The sequence below is a fragment of the Aphelocoma coerulescens genome, chromosome 5, assembly GCF_041296385.1.
Source record: "Aphelocoma coerulescens isolate FSJ_1873_10779 chromosome 5, UR_Acoe_1.0, whole genome shotgun sequence".
NCBI lineage: Eukaryota > Metazoa > Chordata > Aves > Passeriformes > Corvidae > Aphelocoma > Aphelocoma coerulescens.
This window is the reverse complement of record NC_091019.1, coordinates 28,521,979-28,540,709: the sequence shown is the minus strand read 5'-3', so window position 1 is coordinate 28,540,709 and position 18,731 is coordinate 28,521,979. Positions and strand designations below refer to the sequence as shown.

The following is an 18,731-nucleotide window of genomic DNA, read 5'->3' as shown; positions in this document are numbered from 1 at the left end:
AGACGTGTAGCTCCTCAGCCAGTCAGTCCTCAGCCTATACCTGTGCAGGGGGTTAGTCCATTCCAGGCACAGGACTTTGCCTTTTTCTCATGCTGAGGCTCAAGAAATTCCAGCTGGCCCCTTCCTTTACCTTGGCTAGGGCTCTCTGCATGTCAGCACTACCCTGAAGAATATTGACTGCATCCTCAAAGTTGGTATCATCTGCAAACCTGTTGAGGATGGATTGTCTTCTCCAGCACATCATCAATAAACAACACAATGCTCATCAAAAGTCTTTCCTGTCTATGCTATAATTAAGTTCCTCCTTCTGTTGTTTGTTCTCTGTATACTCACCTGTGGAAGAAAATTTGGACGAGGAGTAAGTCTGGGAGGAGGGATGAACTGCGGCACTTTTATGGGCTGAGGCGTAGCCTGAACCTGCTGTAAGAACGTGAGAAAGCTCAGTAAGAGATAAGAGGAAATTTAGCTTTGAAGTTGTTCACCAAAAGCAACAGCCTGAATGTGCTTTCAGACCTGATGTCCTTGGTTTTCACTCTGTAAATAATTTTTCACAGCAAGAGGTTCCACATTAGAAATGTATTGAAGACAGAACTAAACCTTACTTTCTAGATCCTACACACCTTGCAGGCATATTTCCTTTTAGTTCAGCTGTACTAACTACTGTGCTCTGCAGTCTAAAACCATTTCATGTGATGATAATAAAAATTCATATTTGTTTTAATCATTAAAAAATGACATTACAACAGACAGAAAATAATAACAGACTTTGATACCCAGCTATATGAACTATGGTCTTTTCATAGTGAATGGCATACAGAAGAATGAGAGAACATCTCATGCAAATAGTAAAGATTTGGAAGTTACAACTCTTTTAGCAATATTAATGACACTATGAGGGGCTCTACATACACAGCTTGAAATTTTCAAAAGTAGGCCATTCATTTAAAACAATTAAGATCTGATTTTAAGGAAACCTAAGTACTTCCCTGTGTAACTCAAATCAGCTGCATGGAGCTGCCACATGATTAACCACTGAATAGCACTACCTGAGTACCTGGGGAGAGTCTCTGAAATTAATGTCAATGTTATTTTACACCCTCCTATACTTCTGTCCACCCACATAAGATTGTAATTTTCTTCAAAAAGGTCTTGTAGTGATTAATTAATGCTCAGAAAAATATTCTGATTTTTTGGATGAAATTTGCTACAGAAACATAAATCATGGACTAGTATTAAAACAGAATTACCTCCTCAAATCTAAGTTATTCAGCAAAGAAATTAAGCACAGACACAAAGGACAGATGAGAGTGGTGCAAGGGACGACACAGGAAAAGAGAACAGTAGAAAAAACTCCACTCAAATAGTCTTCTCTATTCTGATCACAAACATAATGCCTCATTGGGAAGCAAAATTACTTCAATTTACATTATTAAACTGTATTTTAATAAATACAGATAAACTGGATTTATGTTTAATAAAGCCATAGCCTTTACTTCAGAAGCAAAACTTCCCTGTCATGTTGTTTGTTATATAATTAATGCCTGGTTTGCAGACCAAGAAGCCTATATAATCCAATTCTGAAACACTGGTTCTTTTATTTCTAGGTGGCTAACTATTCTGGAAAAGACTGTGTGATGTAGCCAAACCACAAAATTTATATTTCCAAAACACACATTTTTAAAGAAACAGCATCTGTTAATGCGTTTGAAAAACTGCTGAGTGAGGACACAGTAGTGGGCAGACTTAAGGGATGGGCAGACTTAAGGGATGTGTCTAACACCAGAGACATTATCATGCAAAGAGAACAAGAGAATGACCCAAAAGAATCCGAAGACGAAGACCCAAACTGATCAAATGAAGAAAGTCTGACATCTCCTTTGCCTAAGAAAAGAGTAGGAATTCTGCAGAACACAGCCATACAGATTCAGTAAGGGCAAAACAATCACTACTGCCCCATGACTACAGTTACTAACAGGGGAAACTTTACACAGAGATGATGATAGCACTGATTTAATTCTATAAAGCAAAATAGTAGTAACAACCCACATGGAGAGAAATGGTTTTCTCGTAGATTATCACTTCAGCAATGTCAGCTAGTGAAGACTCACAACATGTCCCTACTATCCTCCTTTCTGTGTGAAACCCTGACTGTTATTTTTTTCCAATAGCCCTCTTGTTAACCAAACCCATACATATCTGCAGGGCAAACACATGAAACGCTTACCAAAGTTACTGTGTTTTTTGTCACTATTTGGACTGCCTCAGCTCCTGGCCCAGTGACCTTATTTGTTGTCTGGAGGTTGACTGGTGCATTCTGTGCATCAGTGCTGAGGACTGCTTTCTGATTGTTGTTGATAGCAGTAACCATGGCAATGGTAGGTCTCTGACCCACAACAGAGGCAGGCATGGTCGCAGTTGCTGCTTTCAAGACGAGAGGTAGTGTCTTAGTGGTGATCATAGAAGCTGTAGTTACAGTTTTCTAAGGGAAACAGAAAATACACTGTAAGAGACAGAGACACTCCATATCAGACAGGACGTGGGTTGGTTAGTCAGAAACAATAGACAGCATGAGAAAGAAAAGGCAGCTCTGAGCCTATCCACCTGCTGTTCAGACAAGCACATTATCTTACACCTATGAAAATTGGATAGCTAGAAAGCATTCTCATTTGAGGCACCTGTTTGGTCTGTTTTAATCACCTGCAGCATTGCAGATTGAAGCAAAACAAATTCCTGAGAAAATTACAATTAAGTGTTAGTAGTGGCATATGCATTTTGGATCTTTCAGTTTCATATTGCTTCCAAACACGCACTGCCAATATCAAACCTATAAGGTGGGAGTTTATGAAACGTAGCAGCAAACTAGCTTCTCACCAAGTAAAACTCTTATTTTCAAATGGAAACTGTAGTTACAGTGATCCTCACAATCAGAGAAAGAGGGGGAAAAACATTCGTAAGTTGGTTTCTTTAAAAACAAAAATATATTTTTATTTTGGGCATTCCAGTTTCAGCTTTAGTGACACACACAGTTATCTTGCACTGAACTTTCTTTCCTAAGAGTATCAGTAGGGTTGTCCTGAAGTTGTAAGAGCTGGCTGTTAGTCTGTCCAGCTGCAGGCAATTAAGTTTAACTTCTGTGGAATGGGCTAGTTTTGGAACAAATATTTGACACCATGATTGCTCTTGGCCTGTTTCAAAAAGAGTGGTTTTGAATCATGTAACACCAGCATTTATCTGAAATGCCTCAATACATCATGTCCAAAATTCCACAGTTAAAGCAACTACCATTTCACAGTTTTGTATATGGTACTGTCTTCCAAATGCTAAGGAAAACGGACATTACAAATCTCATTCGAAAAGCAACAAGGTGAGCGTCTAAATATAAAACCAGAACAGGATGCGAACAGAAAACTCATGACAAGTGACACTCGACAAAATGGAAAATAATCTTATTTCTTTTCTCTTTGGTGTAAAAAATCCATTGCACTGACAGCACTGCATCTTCAAAACTTTAGTGGCATGATCAAAGGCTCTTAGTACTAAATAACCACCATTGCCTCCTGATGTCAGCTCTAGGTTCTACAGAAAAAAATGGAAAACCATCAGGCAGTCTTTGTGTTCTGAACATGCCTGATTTAGACTACTCGATTTTAATCATACAAGACCTTTATCTTTTTTCTTACAAAATAATATATTTCCAGTTGGATTCTTCAGTATTTTCACCAATACTGTTCCCTTAAGCAGAAACACAGTTTACCTTCACACCTCTAATTTCATAATAATTAAACTATGTCCCCTAACTGTCAATTATGCACAAGTGTGAAAAAATTCACTGTATAATGCCAAATCAAAGGATAATTTATGCTTCAGTTTTATGCATTTCTGAAAAATCCAGACATAATTAAATTTTCCTTGTTGCAACACAATTTTCTTAACTTTTTATCTGAGATCTAAGAGCTTATCGACCTCTGTTGCACCTTCCCCAAAGAAGAGGCTCCATTCCTATAATACAGTTACATTATTCAAGCTTTTCCAGTGAGATGTAACATGGTATCATTTTCACAAGCATTACATTCAGCCATAAACGTTTTAAATAAAGGTGTAATCAATCATGTAATACAAGACTGTGACTCTTCCAAGGGGTTCTATTAACTCTGCAAGTACTCAGAGTACAGTTTCAGTCAGAAGATCACAGAGCTTGAATATCCCTGTTACTTTGCTGAGCATTAATTAGATCGCTTATTCTAAAAAGTAGTCAATGCATTAACTCATACTGAAGTGGCATTCACAGAAAGTTTGCATTACTGCACATAGTATTGCAGTAATATGATGTTTTAGGAGGCTTGCTGCTTATGAAAATTTTAAAAGCCCTTCTTACTGGACATACTATGTATATTAAAATGTCACTGTTAATTATGGCATTTATACCTTGATTCCTAAACTTGATTACTCCAAAAACAATCATTGAAAGCATTCTCTGTACTGACATAGCCTTGAAAAATGTGTTATTTACAAAAGCAGGCAAGAAAAAACTTAGAAAGACAAAACACTTGACTTTTCTTTGCTGAAAGAGCTTGAGAGACAGTAAGACAGAGGCACAACTTTAGATGCAAAATGTGTGCAGAAACAAGTGAGGATACGTCAGTATTTTACCAACATAAATGAAAATAGAAAAGTGTTAAGGATAAAAGCTGGCTTATTTGTCCAAGGGACAGGACAACCTGCCTTCCAATTTGTAACTACTTTCCAAGTACTACTGTACCAGTGGTAGTCGGAAGAGTGTAGCAATTTTTTGACTGTTTCGCTAGAGGGCTCTTTAACTTTGAACAAAACCTCAATTTTTACAACCCAGGAGATGACCTGGAAGTTAATGAATGAATGCAAAGTGTGGAATACTGAGAAACACATGAAACTGTATTTGCTCTCATGTTTCGTGACTGAGAAACAGAGATCACTGATAAACAGTGATCCATTGTTTGCCTATAAATACTTTAGGACACAGTAATATTTGCTCCTTTGTTCCATTTTAGCTTTGATATTGATGCTGCTGCTCAAAATGCATTTTCCTTAGTTAGGTTTGCTTCATTTCTTCAATACACTCTTCTCAAAAATACAATTAGCTAAGCTTCACAAATGCATTTTAGAGCGCATCCAAACCAACTTGCTGAATTAACAAGAGAGCTAACAGCCCAACCATTTCTCTCTTCTCTGCTTTCAGAAAAAGGGAAGATGAGAATCACAACTGGTCAAAGCTGTGGGTGTGATTCACTGCAATGTGCAAGCAAATTTCATGGGTGAATTCTGTCATCTGCCTATCCAGGTAAACATGAGCTCCTAAGATTGCATCAATAGGAAAAAAAAGACTTAATATACACTTCTTTTTACAGAACGCCTCCCTGCTTTTTCCAGTCCACTTTTGTAAATCAAAATATCTGAAAAGGAGAAACTTGAAATTCTCCTCTTAAGCAAACCACTTTCTCTGTCGAGTTCTGGGATTATGTCTCTAATCCTATACCGTACTGGAATTCAGTTCACCTTCCCAAGAAAGATACTATATTCTAAAACTTGAACTCTGCAATTAACACTGTACACTTTTAGACAAATCCTTGAAAATTCAGGTAAGTATTATTTGGTATGAATTACATCTGTTTAAAAAGAACCAAGCAGAAAGAAGAAGGACCTGTTTTCTTGCATTTTGTTCACATTTGTAGAGGGCATTTTGTTAGCCATTTAAAAATAAAGGATTCTAATCATATACCTCATACAGTGTGTGTAAAGTATTTATTGTTTCTTGAGACCTGCTAGGTATGGTCAGACTCATTCATGCACCTATGGAAAAGATAGGCTCATCTGCTAAACATTCACTTATTTTTAAGAAAGGTGATACTGCCACCCTTCTTTTCTGTGGGGTTATGATTCAACTTTTAAACAGTACATTATTTTTTATACTCAGGTTGGAGATTTTTGCCAAAAAAACCCCAGAAGACTGATATCTGCATACGCATAGAAGAAGAAATTCATATTGGTACACTAGCAGGCATAAGTGAAAATCTGCCGTTTTCTCTTTGCACATTTCCTAATTTTCAGTGAGCTTCACCTTTAGTAAGAAAAAGAATTGTTGTAGCTTTTTACCTGTGATCCTATCACGTTTGGAGAGGGTGCCGTGGACTGCTGCTGCTGTTGATGGTGATGTTGCTGTAGCTGTTGTAGTGGTTGTGGCTGTGGTGTCTGTAGTTTGTTTTCTGACTGTGCCAATGGCTGTATTTGAAATTTACTGTCTGGCTGTTCCTGCTTCACTATCAAATTCTTTCGAAGCTGTTCCACCACTCTTTTCTACCAGATAAACGAAACCATAAACAGAAATGATGACAGTTATTTAGCTGCACATACTAGAGAAAATAGTAACACCTAAAGATACATTTATTTAATGTAAATAAGGAACTGCTCAGAAGCTTAGTGGGATTTCTCTTTTTGGAATTTTAGGTATTGGTGTTATCTAATAGGCATAGTGTAAAATAGGCCGCAGAGGAGTATTACAGCCCAGCAAGGTGATCTCACTATTCTTGTAGAAACCCACTGACCAAAATTCAGTGGGTTGCCTCAAGAAGTTGCACTTACATGGAAAAGGAAGTTAAAAATAACACAACCATTTTGACGGTACCAAGTGCTTTGATTATTTTGTTTTGACGCATTAATATTCAGACACAGTACAAAAGATAGACATGGAGAAAAAACCCAAAACATCCAGCTATTTACAACAACTGGAAGAATATTTTCCCTCAAATCTCATTCACACATGGTTATGAAATTCTGAGCTAAAAAAATACCTGTTCTTTTCATTTTGCAGGTATACAGTAGACTTATGATTTTAAGTATCTTGCTTATGATGAGCTAAATCAGCATGATGCCTCACACAGTGAGTGTGTACCTCTAGCACAGAAGATAACAAAAAGGGCAGGCTCCCAAATGAGCAGATTTGAAAACTGGAACTTTAAAAAGCCAAATAAAACCCACAAGCAACAAGTCCCCCACCCCTGTTTCATAATGTTGAAATGTGTGAGTTCACAAGATTGACCTTCTAGCAAAAGACCAAATTCAGCGACTTGAAAGTACAGAAGAAGGGCTGCCTGGCTTCTATAAAACCCACAGCCCTGGCTGAGGATGCCTGCTCAGCTCTGACAAGGGAAACACAGGCCCAACCTCACTGAAAATTCAGGGAGTTAGTAATGGACGGCAGCCTGAAGGAACTATTTTACCCTGCATCCACTGAAGTGCTAAAAGCTGTCAAAACCTAAAAGCTGCAAACTGTTTGTTCCCTTCTGAAACAAGGATAAAATAACAGAGGTGTAGAAGGCGTTTTCCTAATTCAGGTATTTCACATAGTTTTAGATGTCCTGTGTCATCAGCTCACCTGTACAAGTAATAACTGAACAATCATTTAAAATCTCTTTCTGTAATGATCAACCATGTTAACAAGCAAATCAAAGTGCAGCATCAGCAAGCAGATACAAGAACTGAAAAAACATTTCCAGAGAGTAACCCAAGGGGGAGAAGAGGAGAAGGCAGAAAAGTAGGAGAGGAAATAATGCAACATGCTTGTAGAATATCTGCCAAAAAATGGACTGCACATAAACTGCACAGGAGGCTAAAGAATTACCATAGCCAGCACGAACAGGAAGGGAGTTTTTGTCTTCCACAGCTGCCAGTATGAAATCCAGGGATAATGGTGCTCTTCTACTGATTCCCTGACTGGAGGAAATCAGTAGCAATGGCCCAAGAATGAATTTCCATCTTGTTCTTTACAACGGGAGGAACATCAATGAAAGGATCAAAAAAAAAAAAAAAAATTAAAAAAAAGAAAAAAAGAGAGAGAGGCAGGCTGAGGACTCCTCTGCCATACTGCTACAGCAGAGCAAGAGCCAGCGAGGAGAGCAGGGGAGCAGGAGCAAGGTGAGTCACATGGCATCCACACACCGCCTGCTCCACCCCAGGGCCTGAACCATGGCCTGCAGAGATGGGGTAAAACAGGACCAAAGCACAATTTGTATTAGTGCCTTGTGCAAAAACTGAGGCTCAGCATATTTGGCACAAGATGGATAACGTGAGTGGAAAAACGCTGTTGCTCTGGAAGTCTACACTAGCCTGTTAGAGGCTGCTGAGGGCTGCCTGGCAGCAGCATATCCTGCCATCCATATCCATTATGCAGATATTAAATTGGAAGAAGCATCTAATGCTTTTAAGATTCAGAGAGTAAAACTGAAGTTTGCACTGCATGCCAATTGCTTACACAGTTTAATAAGCTGCTTCTACCAGCTGTCGGTAAAAATACTACATTGAAACTACAGAAAACATTTTACTATCTGCAAGACTGTTGGGATTATCTGTTTGTTTGTAATTATCAAGAGAGACACTCCGAAAAACATATTTCAAAGTTACATAGCTGAATTAGCAAACCCAGATGAGTCTCTCAGGGTTGCACCTACACAGGAACTCGGAGCAGATCTACTCCCAATTTCAGCGCTAGCCTCTGCGTCCCCCTCTGCATAGCCTCAGCCCACGCCGCTGGTCTGACACCGCACGCAGCGCACGGCTCCTCCGCATCCTGCTGGAAGTGCTGCTCTGCAGCCACACAAGCGCCCAGCACGCGGCTGTCTGCAGCAACCTCAGCAGAGCCTCCTTCGGTAGGGAATTAAACAGGAGGGTGCTATGAAAGAAACGCTTGTTTACTGTCAGACTTCATTAACACTGTGTTTTAAAATTGTTCCTCAGTTATTTTACTGTTCTTAATCAATTTTAAAGACAGTTTGTGCTACAGAAAGTACAGTCTGTATGACTGAGATTTGCCAAGGCTGATATCAAGTCCTAGCTGCATGTCTTGCAGACTGAATGCCAGTCAGGCTCAGGTGTTCTAAAAGTACCCCAGAATTCGTAAGAAATTCCTAATTCTTTAAATGTAATCATTGCCATTTTCGCTTCTCACTCTTATTTAAGAATATTTAATTCTTACTGACAACTTCAGCATTTTAAATTGAGATTAACTCAATCATAAACACATCATCATGCACACAACGTAAGTTTTCTGCATGTCATAAATCTCTAGTTCTCCTCATATTCCTAGAATAGTTTCTTTTCCTGCCATAATATGAATGTATAAAAAGCATTTGTCTTCCAAGTTTACTGAACCTTCCTCAAAACTGACTGCCAATCCTTTCTTTACATCCACGATGTGAAAGAATTTAATAATCTCATCCTTTCTTCTGAACTGTGTCCTACCCATAAAGGAGCTGCTGGCCCTGTGCAATGGTTACTATCAGACTACTTCCAAACCCATTTGTTGAACAGTGCCCCGTAAGCACACTACATCATCTCAGAGCTCCTGCTGCCTTGACATCTTTATCGCTAATCTCATCAGGAACCGTTCACACCACTGAGTTCAGAGCCTGAGACATCTAATATGACCCTTCCTTAAAGTTAATAATTGCAATCAATATTGTGACATTTTGCTATACCACTTTCTCATTCATGCCACAGGCCAGATCCTAACACAGCACTGGAAGATTATTTTTGTTTGATTAAGCAGAAAATAGATCTTCTTGGCCATGTATCTGTGCCAAAAGACATTTCTGTGTTCATATAAAAACTACCATGAATATGTTGTTATAGGATAACCAAAGTCCTTGGAGCAAACTTAAAATTTAGTAAGGTTCAAGGTTTTTATCCTTATCAGCTACGCATTATTTCCATTTTAATCAGTCAATCAAGAAAAAAATAGTTCTCTGAGTACATCTCTCTTTTTAAATACTAGATCCCTTGTATTTGGTGACACATTTTCCTCTTTCTTCAGGAAACGCATTCAGAAAAACATCCATATCTAAAGGAAGGTCTATTTTTAAACTTCAAAAATCAATAAAAATCAAAATATTAAGATTTTTTTAAATAAGAGAGTAAACTAGCCTACTAAATAACCTTGCAATACATACATTTCATATCACAAACCCAAAGCTGATGTGGTTTGAACTGCTCAGCTGCCTGCCAGTGACACACTTCCCTGGTCTCCCAATCTCAGGAAGTCAGCTATTCTGGATCCTCTGTTACCTGTGCCCTCCAATGACAAAGATGTTCTCTGGGATATAAAAGCTGCCTACTGCTGCAAGTGAAATGGTTAAGAGGAAGTACTGATTTCAAATAAGCTCCAGCTTGGAAGTGAGGAGGATGGAGGGAATTTCACTGCTCTGCAATCTTCCTTTCCAGCCTCCCTTCTCTCTCTGTCAGTCCCATCCCCTATCACTACCCAAAGAGAAAGATACCAGAACTTCCACGGTAGAAAGAAGCTAAAAGATTTTGAAGATCTGGTGCTATTAGTCTTTAACCTGCAAAAAAGGGTGCATTTTGGGAATGGAATTTGGGAGTGGAAAGATTACAAGCAAGGAGAACAACTGTACACTCATCTACTGCTTTAAGATGGTATCTAAAATTTAAAATAGTAAAATCCAATTATAGAAATTGATGACGCAGAATCTACACCAGTAAGGAAAAAAACCCTGTTGTACAAACCAGCTTGAATTAAATTCCATTGAAAGAATGATCTAAGGACTACAGAAATATTTTCAGCTATTTCTGTGGTTATTCTGTGTTTTTATGGAATTCTGCACTTGTGGCTGTGCTTCACTTACAGCCAGATCTTTTTATCAACTAAAAAATCTAAACCAACTAAACTAGAAATAATTTTATTTCCAGAAAAGAGAGTGATACAATTTCCTACTTCTTAAAGGTGATCAAAATGGCACTTACATCTTTCAGTCAGAAAAGGCTCCCCTGAGGCAGAGGTACTTGAATGCTGAATGGAAATGTAGCAGTGGGACTGGGAGATCACCTCCACCTCGTACGTGAATGCCTTACTGGGCATCATTACTGAAATGTGCACTATTTCTTTTTATAGTTGAAAAACCTGTGTTTTTTTTAAAGCTTTAGTTAGAATACATGGGTATCTAACCTTACCCAGTCAATGGCTGCATTGCCAACACTCCAGTAACTGTCCCAAAGAGCATGTGCTGCATTCAGCTCCCAGAAAACACAGCTAAAAGCATCACAAAGACACGAGGACTTCTGCATGTCTAAAAGAGGTTGCAGAGCATGTGAGGGCAACTGAATGCTTCTCCTCCCTCTGCCATGATGGTCCTGTGGGACGAACTGAACAATACACTTAGAATACTGATGAGCACTAGAGATGAGCCACTTCATTTTGTTACCCCTAAATAAATGAGTTTGATTTGCAGTCTTAGTATCTTTAATACAATTTCTGACTACAGCATATGGTAGCTTGTGTAAAATGGAACTTAAATAAAACTTAATTCTGTAAAAATCTACTTTAATATTAAGTCTAATAAATATTGTGAGACAGCATTGGCATGATGTGAAAAGTACTTTTGTCATTAAAAATGCTGGTAGACTTATCACAATTATATTTTAAATTAATTCCTACAGGTGTGATTCTGAAACAAACACACAGTTCAGACATGAATATACATACTTTGAAAGAGATGCTGGATATTTCCTTTATGATAGAGAAACACCACTTAAAGCTTCTAGAAATCATTCAGAAGTAGATTATGACAGTTCCGAAAATAATGCTCATTCCTTCATTCTTAACAGGGGAAAATGCTTAATTTTTTTTTTTAATTTAAAAACATAGCTAGAATTATAAATTAAAATGGCCAAAAATAGCTGTTGTGCTATTCTGCTTTATGTGACTTCTTGATTGCTTTATTTTCAGTACTGTGTCTTTTACCATTTTCAGCACCACAAGACCAATTAATTTTTGGAAGGGAATGCTGTACCGTGAAATGCCTTATGCATCACTGTCTTCTTGTTTTAGAATATTTACTCTTGCACAAAGTAGAGTACAGAGAATGAACTAGTAGAGGCAGCACATACAGTGTTTTCCTGCAGCTTACATATTAACTAAGTGTAATATCTAGCTTCTCACCCCAGCACTTATGTTAACGGAAAGAAACTTGCAAGAACAGCAACAATAATTAAACAATGAAGCAATTAATGAATGGGGAATTAAGTGTGTGATAACAGGCAAAACAGAACAGGAAAAAGAGTTAAGTGCAGTACTATGAATGTAATTAAGGAAGAACGGAATGAAAGGAATGAAATTAATTTTTTTTTTTAATTTGACAAGGTTTGACAAAGTTTGTCTTGCTTTGGGTTTTTCTCCATTACAGAAATACTTCCAGGTACAAATACAAACTGGTAAAAGGATATTGGGACAAGCTCAACATGAAAACACTGAAGAAATTAAAGAATTAAACTGCTGACTACACTGAAAAAGGTGCTAATTTTAATTTTATCTTGCTCATTTTATTGTTCTACCCCTATTTGTCTGTTTCATGGAGAAAAAAAAACATTCCTAAGGGAAAAATAAAAAAGCCATCTAGACATATTTTCAGAAATGAAACACGAGTTCTTTTGTACTTCAATGTAAAAAAAGGTTTGCATGATCTCCAACTGAACCTAGTTTACTAGAAGCATGTAATGTGGTCTTATAAAATCTATCACAGACTGAAACCTGCAATACAAAATCTCAGAACAAAAAGTACTGTGGATTGTTATTCTTATGCAGGAGAACACACAGGAACATCTACCCCCATTGGAAAAGCCATTTGCATCTATACACAGTAGCTGGTTACTAAAGCTAAACACCTCTGCCAGGCCAGTCCTGCTGTTTCTTTTCTCCTACATGTGATTTACCTCATAACATGACATCCTTTAAACTGAATTTGTCTGCATTAAGCAAGTAAAGTAGAGCAATTTAAATAAGTAAACTTATTTCATGTTTTAGAAACAAACAACCTAAAGAGAAGCGCACTTTTTGATCTGGTAACTCATCATATTTTGAATAACTCAAGTGGAAAGAATAGTCATAAAGTAATTTTACAATATACCACTGCATATTTTAATGTGCACAGTATCACAGTCCTTGACTAAGATTTAGTCAGTTCACTAGGGTTCTTGTGAATCCTCTGGGTATTCTCACAACTGAATCACACCTCCTCTCTTCCTCACAAAAGGAAACACAGTTCATGCTCATGTGCCTCATGCATGATCAGAAGTATCAAGCAAGATGACTAGTTTTACTAAACCACAGAATGGAAATGCATTCTTTTGTGAACAGAAGGATCTGGATGCTCAAACTCTATCGTACAGCCCTTATTGATAACTCTGATTTTGTTAACAGCATCTAATATTTCATTTCCACAGTTGCTTTACAAATGTCACAAACAAATACCAGCATTTTCCCTGTTGTCAATTAAATGCTGTTCAGTGCCAATTCAATTAAAACCTATCACTAATAACATCACATCACAGTTCATTGCTGATCTCTACTTCATAAGCAGAATGAGCTCTTAGAGCAAAAAGTCACAGTTTCACCCCACTCAAATGAGAGATTTTTCTCTTCTTCCCAGTAATTTGAACAGTATATCAAATACAGGTGTTCTGTTCAGCTAAATATACCTGCTGTACTATTCTCTTTAGTTAGCCAAGGACAATCAAAAGAAAGAAAAATGCCTGCTTCACAGAGAAGACATCAAATTAAATCACTGCAGAAGTTCCAAACTGCTGGCCTTCAATTGTATCAAGGTTTGTGGATCAGACAACAGTGACTCTCTGAAAAACAAAGCCATGGTTCTTCCTTGCCCTCCCAATTTAAATGGTTTGGGGAGAGGAACTGGTTTTGTTTATCTTGGCCCAAAAGGTGTGTCACTAAGCAAGGCTAAAACTACTCAACAGCTGAAGATTTACTGAACTACCACCACTCTTAAATTATAACACCTGAGAACAGGCATTTTCCCAAAAGAATGGAAAGCTACCTTTTTCTTGAGGGATGCAGAGCTACTGGAGACAGTTCAAACGAAAACCACAACCATAATCAAGGACCCAACAAACAGCGCTGTGGGATGTGAAGCTTACTGAGGCTCCACATATCCAGTTTATTGAGAGGTGACAACTCACTGACTATAGATATTTATATACAGAAAAGAAATCCAGAGATAGGAGAAATTTTCGTTTCTCTGAGAAATGTAAAGTGATGATTCTGTAACTACAAGTTGAAAGTAGACAAATTCAACCTTGAAATAAGATGCAGATATGGTTAAATGCTGGACCAGCCTAATATGAGAGGTAATGGCCTACCATGGTTTAAAGTCTCTAGAAAAAGGGTATACAACTTTCCAAAGGAAATGCTTAATCTGACTTTCAGAGCAGATGGTATAGTACAAGTGAGGGGGAGAGGGATCTGGGACTTGGGAAGCCTCTGCTCATTCTTGTCCCCTACGAGGGACAGTGCAAGTGCCATCACTGTTCCCAGCATGGTTCTCCAGCACTGAAACTCCACATAAAGACAGCCTTACTCTTCAGAACATGAATATGTACAGGGGCACAAACAACCAGATATACTCAAGGTTCTTTTTTCACCTTCTTCTGAAACACAAGACACTGGCCACAGCTAGAGAAAAGAGGCTAAGCAAAGCAAATCTTTCTTCTTCCTCTGATTGCCTTTTGTTGCATGTCTTCTTTACATATTTAGATTCTAATTGATTTTAGACTTGGAATGGGAATTCTCCAGATCAGACTTGCTGGGATATTTTTTCCCTTCCACTGCAATGCAGGATGTGGATTGCCTGCTAGGACTAGCTGGGCAAATTTCCCCTAATCAACCTGCTGACATTGCAAGGGCCTTCAGAAAACCTGGCAGCCTAATCCACCACCTGTTGTCTGAAAAACAAAGATGTGGAAGACAAAAATTTAGTACCCTTGATTACCAAACTGTCCAATTCTCCCTGAATCAAAAGACATCAGATAGAATTACTGAGGTAGAGCATAATGGCCTCTAACACGCAGGAAGTTAAATCAGTAATTTCCTTGTCCTTTATGGAACTGATGTGAGCTGTCTTCCCTCTATTTCCTAGTTGCAGTTTCATAATTAAAGTTTACCTGTATTCTATTAAAAGAAAAAAAAAAAAAAACTCACAACTGCATGCTGTAGACGAAAGACAAAAAAACATTTTAAGAACATGATAGTTTTCAACAGACATACATACAATTTCTGGGCATAGGGCAGCAATAGAGAATACAACATCAAGTCACCCCAAGACACAAACTTAATTTACAGGATCAGGCATTAGTATCCAATCTCAATTTATGTATGTAATCTCAAATCTTATTTAGTTCCCAGAATATAAACCCTAGTAACTGTTCTTGCTTCCACCAGAACTTCTCTATGAAAGCTTAATTCCTTGATATCAAAGCCCTAGGATAGTGCCATGACTTCATCCTGCAAGGTAATGGTTATGTGATATGCAGACATGAAGAAGGCACAAACAGCACACAAAAATCTTTCTGACATTAATGGATACTTCACAGGAGAATGTATTTGAGACCTGCTATGTAAGTATGGACAATATCCTTCATGAAAAAAGTACTAATAGAGCCCACATAAGGGAATATAAACATTCCTATCCGCAAGTTCATACTACTGCTTCACAGTGTGCCTGCTTGTTTGACAGTTACACTGTCATAACTTTAGACTGTTAAACCTCTGCTCTAGGGTTTATAAAAGATCAGAGCACTTGTCACTCTCAGTGCAGGTAGAGTGAGATAGAGTGGTTGAGCAGTTCATTCTTCTTTCTAATTACACTCCATTAACCTTCCACATGAGAGCTCCCCTGTGCTTTCATACCAGCAGCACCAACTGGCTGTGTTTGATAAGGCTCGGCAGCGTTTGCAAGACCAGCACGTGTAACTGAAGGAACAGTTCAGCTCAGCAGCCCTCGCAGAAGCTGCGCTGGCGCTCTGTTACTGAGCTGCAGTCAGATTCCGCTGAATTATACACAGATGGACACCAGCCTCACTCTACCCACTTCCCTCACAAATCTACCCCTTGAACTTCAGAGATACATGATCTATCAGAAAGCCAAATGCAGAACTAGGGAATTATTCACAATAGGGAACCCAACAGTTATCACACTTTCACCTCACTGCAAAGACCTGCCAAGAGAAACGTATTTAGAGCATTAAAGCATGCAGGGCAATAGAAAAGAAGTTGTAGTTACATTATAATTAGATCACTTTAGTGTATGCAACCAGAGTACAGAGAAGGAAAATTACTTCTGAAATTTAAATCTTTTTTGAATGTACTTTGAGTATCTGGGGTTGTTTGTTGTATGTTCTGAAGACCACACTGCTAACAAACAGCATTATATTTATCTATAACCTTCTCAAAAGTGACCACATAAAGGAACGGCTTTTCTAAAAAGAAAGACTTCTTTGATTAATAATGTATTCTATGAGAGTTTTAAACTCAGTGCCAGGAAAGCTATTTTCCATGTGCATGAAGGTAGATTAGCATTTGTGTATACTGAGTAACAGTGTCAGCACATGCTTACACAGATAAAAGGGAAACAAATTTGGAAGGAGGGACTGTAAACAATCTGGAACAGAATCCAAATTATTTTAAAAATAAATGAAACGCTACAAAATCTGCACTTTTGAATGACATTTTATACAATCCGTTGGATTTTTTAACTGTTTCAAATGACTTCACAACATAAAGTGGTATATGGAACTGGTCTATATAAATGAGTGATGGCAATACTCTTCTTGCTATTAGCTCCATTATCCTCTCCCATCCCTCTCCTGTTTTTCAACATAGTGTGATACTTGCATATGCATGTATCTCCACAAAGAAATATAACTTACTTCTATGATATGTTTCCCAACCTTCAGCTAATATTGAAATGACTGCTGTTTTCTAAGACTTGGTAACTTTGAAGTGTCTGAAACAAAATCTGTTTGTGCTACAAGCCAGGCAATGAATCCAGCCCCATCCTTGTTCAGAATGGTTCAGGAATTTTATTTCAGAGTTCTGGTGAATGTTGTCAAAGATGCCCTCCAGTACAAAGAGAACAGCGGTGGTCCTTCTCTTACAACAGAAAGGTAAATACTGCTACTGAACCCACCTAAAAGTAACTTGAAGAGACTTGGTTTACAAGAACAATCATTAAAGACTGTTAGACCCACCTTCTACATCTATAATAGATTTTGGACCTCCTTTCTCAAATTTTCTTAAATTTAGTCTAAAGATGCCAATTCAGTTTTTAATGCGATTTAACTTGTGCCATCTAAGCCTGTAATGTACGACAGAAGTTCAGAATTTGTGGATGCAAACAAACACAGTGAATCCAAAACTGTCAGCTACTGAGGTTGCCTCAGGAAAGCTGAATAGGCAGAGGACAATTAGTTCTTACCTCTAAGATACACTTGCTCAAAGTGTGAACACAAATGCCTTTTTAACATTTTTTTTGAAGAACAATGAATGATCTTATTGGGATTCATTTGATATTAACAAAGTGCAAGATTAATTTTGTCAGGTATAATTTCTCTGCTAAAGATGATATTCTGTCTTAAACCTAATAAATTTGAAACAAACACAATTAGGACATTGAAGAAATTTATCTAAAGCATCCCAATCTCCTGTTCTGTAAAAATCTATCCACAGTGCTTCAATGCTATAATGCAATTAAATCTTGTTTGAGCTAGGATTAAAATTTGTCAGACTAGGATAGCACCAAAGGAAAGCAGAACAACATTTCTGTGCCACACTTAGCTCTTTCTTCTGTAAAAAAGAATTTTACACATGAATTGTACCCAGTGCCTCTATAACTTGTGCTCTCATATTTTTTGAAGTATGTACTAGAATCATGATTTAAAGCTCCAAAATTCCTGGCTGTAAGCATCTAGTGTTGAAACTGCTTTCAGAAAAAAGTATTGCAGAAGTGCTTCCACTTCCGGGAGCGGTCAGCCATCTGCTAACCCCATTTGGAATACTGTTTTCTGACAAGTGGGCTATGCTCACCTCTGAAGAATGCAACATTGCAGCTGATGAAGACTTTTTTAACTAATCACCTGAGAAATGTACCTCTTTAGAACTTTTTGGTAATGTTTGTTATTTTCCCAACACCTCTTAGAAAATATTTCAGAAGGAACGATTTTGCTCTACACTGTCTTATTATTCTCATTGTACAGAAGACCTCTCAAAAATAATCCAAGTACTTCCTTTTATATTATGTCAGTGGAGAAGATTTCTTGAGCATTTGGGGAGCTCATGAGGAGGGTGAACAGATCTTTTAACCCAGCACAAAGAGGTAAGGAAGAGAAAGTAAGGTCTCCTTTAATTCCTCTTTATGCAACTCTCAACAATATAATATATGTGGTTTTAGGGAAGACCAAGATTTCTTCTGTGCCACTTTAGGCCCATATTAGATTTAAAAGGCAAATTAGCTTAAAAAAAAAAAGATTAAACAAAAACATTAAACATATTTTCATCACATAATGAAGTGCAAGTTCTTTTTCACACCATATGTTTGACTTGCTACTTACTGCAGAGAACATGCAACATATAACCGGATAAACACATTTCATTCTACAAACTGGTCTGACGAGCTAAACCTGCACAAGGAGGTATCAGACAGTCTTAATGAAACTCAGAAGTATTATTTCATTGACATTCACTCAGCATTTCTTGCATGACATTTCAGTTGCGAATATTTTTGGAAGCGTAACTCAAAACCCACAGACTTCTGAGAAACAGCATCATGGGGTCTCTCTAACGTTTCTCTAAAGACACCTATCACACCTGTCTCTAATAGCTGTAAATCACAAAACAGTAG

General features: G+C 37.8%; 1 protein-coding gene across 9 annotated transcripts in view; it reads right to left on the bottom strand.

Moving 5' to 3' along the window:
• The window catches only part of PHF21A (PHD finger protein 21A), a 127,833-nt gene that overhangs the window by 20,869 nt on the left and 88,233 nt on the right, over positions 1-18,731 (bottom strand). For all 9 annotated transcript variants that reach the window (XM_069017333.1, XM_069017329.1, XM_069017325.1 and 6 more), the window contains 3 exons: positions 6,130-6,330; positions 2,225-2,479; positions 334-420 (listed from right to left, as the gene is read on the bottom strand). In XM_069017333.1, the coding sequence (XP_068873434.1) occupies positions 334-420; positions 2,225-2,479; positions 6,130-6,330 (543 nt within the window). The remainder of the gene's footprint in view (positions 1-333; positions 421-2,224; positions 2,480-6,129; positions 6,331-18,731) is intronic.